The sequence below is a fragment of the Lycium ferocissimum genome, chromosome 9, assembly GCF_029784015.1.
Source record: "Lycium ferocissimum isolate CSIRO_LF1 chromosome 9, AGI_CSIRO_Lferr_CH_V1, whole genome shotgun sequence".
Classification (NCBI taxonomy): domain Eukaryota; kingdom Viridiplantae; phylum Streptophyta; class Magnoliopsida; order Solanales; family Solanaceae; genus Lycium; species Lycium ferocissimum.
The window spans coordinates 17,321,473-17,323,518 of NC_081350.1; the positions used below are offsets into that span (position 1 = coordinate 17,321,473).

A 2,046-nucleotide genomic window follows, 5' to 3' on the forward strand; every position below is an offset into this window, starting at 1 on the left:
TTGCTCTGGATTACTAAACATTTGTGGATACATTGTTTATACATAATTGTACATAATATATACATCACTCGTGCACTATATATAATGTCCACTATATATACCATGTATAGATAATGTATAAGGGTGTATATGTATTGTATAACAATATATAAAAGTGTGTATAAACACCATTATACGTCATGTTATATAGATTTAAAAAATGAATAATAAAAACAAATGAAGAGGTTTCTATGGTGACTCGGGAGAAAAAGGTAAAAAATTAATTAAATAGGTGGGCTGACACTCCCCTTAATATGGTGGCTTGTGGCCATTCTTTTTGTAAAAATAAAGTGAGCTATAGTGGTTGCAAACTAGTTGGGGGAGCAATATATATGAGTAACTTTCCCAATAATTATATGTACATATTATTTTACACACTACAACTCCCAAAATAATTTATCTTAAAATCTTATCATGAGACATTGCTGACTTAATAAAGTGCGAAAAAATGGGATAAATCATTATCTTTTTCTCTTTCCTTCAAAAAAAGAAAAGGATGTAGCTTCAAAGAAACACCAATTCTTCTCAATAAACTTCCTATCCCAATGGCCAACTCCTAATCTCCATGCATGCATGCAACGTTAAATTGTTCCTAAATCGTTACAAAGCTTTCTGTTCTTCGATTCCTGTTACGTCACCGCTCCTCGTTCTCGCATGGAGGAGCGGACCCCACCTGCCGGAAACGGGAAAAACAACATTAAGAAACTTTCTACGGCAACATCCCTCCGGTTAGCTCCCCCATCTGATCGATCATCGGATACTTACGTTGTCCAAATCCCTAGAGACCAAGTTTATCGCGTGCCACCACCTGAAAATGCAAAAATCGTGGAAAGTCATCGTACACCTGATAATAATTTTCAAAGGAAGAGGAAATTTGGATGTTGTTGTTGGATCTTGTTGGGGTTATTAGTATTTGGTATCATTATAGGTGTTACAATTGGGGTTATTCACGTGTTGTATATCCCTAAATGTCCTAATTTTTCCGTCGTTGGGGTCAATTTCAAGAATGTCACGGACCCTAGTAGCGGCCATGGCCAAAAAAATCAACCACAACAACATCCGAAATTCGATATTGATTTGAAAGTCAATAATGTAAATGAAAGAATGGATGTTTCATTTGGTGAAGGGAAGACCAATTTTGTTTTCAAGAAACATGATATAGGACAAGGGAAATATCCTTCAAATTCACAAAAAGCTAAGGGTACCAATAATGTTCATCTCAATCTTGATGTTGGTTCAAATGGGAAATTGCCTAGTGATTTGTTGAAGAGCCTTGAAGATGACAAGAAGCCAATAGTAATGACATTAATGATTAATCATGTGCCAATGGAGATCAAGAGTTGGGTTAAAATTTTGAAGAAAGATTTGACAATTACTTGTGATTTTGATGTGCAAGATTTGACAAAGAAATCCAAGATTATGCCTAATGAGTGTATAACGGATTTCTAATACGTTATAAAGGTGACAGGTGAAATGGAAATTTAATTTACAGTAATTGATATTCTTAATTCATGGCTAAGAAGCATGAATTTTCATTATCATGCAATATATATCATCATTGTAACTTGTACCCTCTTTATTCTCTATTTGTAATCATTTTTTGTCTCATCTCCACCTAGTTTTCCTATTCATTTGATTGTCATTTCTTGTTGGCAAGTCAAGTAAGGAAAAGTCTGTTTATTTACCAGAAATATATTTGGGTTATCTATCAATTGAATCAGCGTCTGAGCTCTTGTTGACGAACATAAGAAGTGTATAATGTATCGCACTTGACTTAGTAGGATTCTCTCTTTTTCCCTAAAAGCTTTGAAAACTTTGCTCCTTTCAGAGTCTTCCAGATCTCTAGGCTGTGACTTGAAACTTGATAATGTTAATTGATTTTGGAAGCGTATGTATTTAACAGCTTAGAGATTTTAGATATATCATAGAAGGAATGAAATATAATGATTTTTCCTTTCTTCCTCAAAGAATTGACCATTTGAAAACAAGGGTAGAGTCAGGGGACAC

The 2,046-nt window shown here is 34.3% G+C and overlaps 1 protein-coding gene across 1 annotated transcript; it reads left to right on the forward strand.

Annotated features, from left to right (window-relative positions):
* The first annotated feature begins 483 nt into the window (after nt 1–483).
* LOC132069256 (NDR1/HIN1-like protein 13) lies at nt 484–1,645 on the forward strand. The gene has a single exon (XM_059462663.1). The coding sequence runs from the start codon at nt 694–696 to the stop codon at nt 1,486–1,488; it is 795 nt and encodes a 264-aa protein (XP_059318646.1). The 5' UTR covers nt 484–693; the 3' UTR covers nt 1,489–1,645.
* Nucleotides 1,646–2,046: the final 401 nt, after the last annotated feature.

Excerpts from the sequence above, each read along its gene's own strand:
- LOC132069256 (XM_059462663.1), top strand. The coding sequence starts at position 694 with ATGGAGGAGCGGACCCCACCTGCCGGAAACGGGAAAAACAACATTAAG.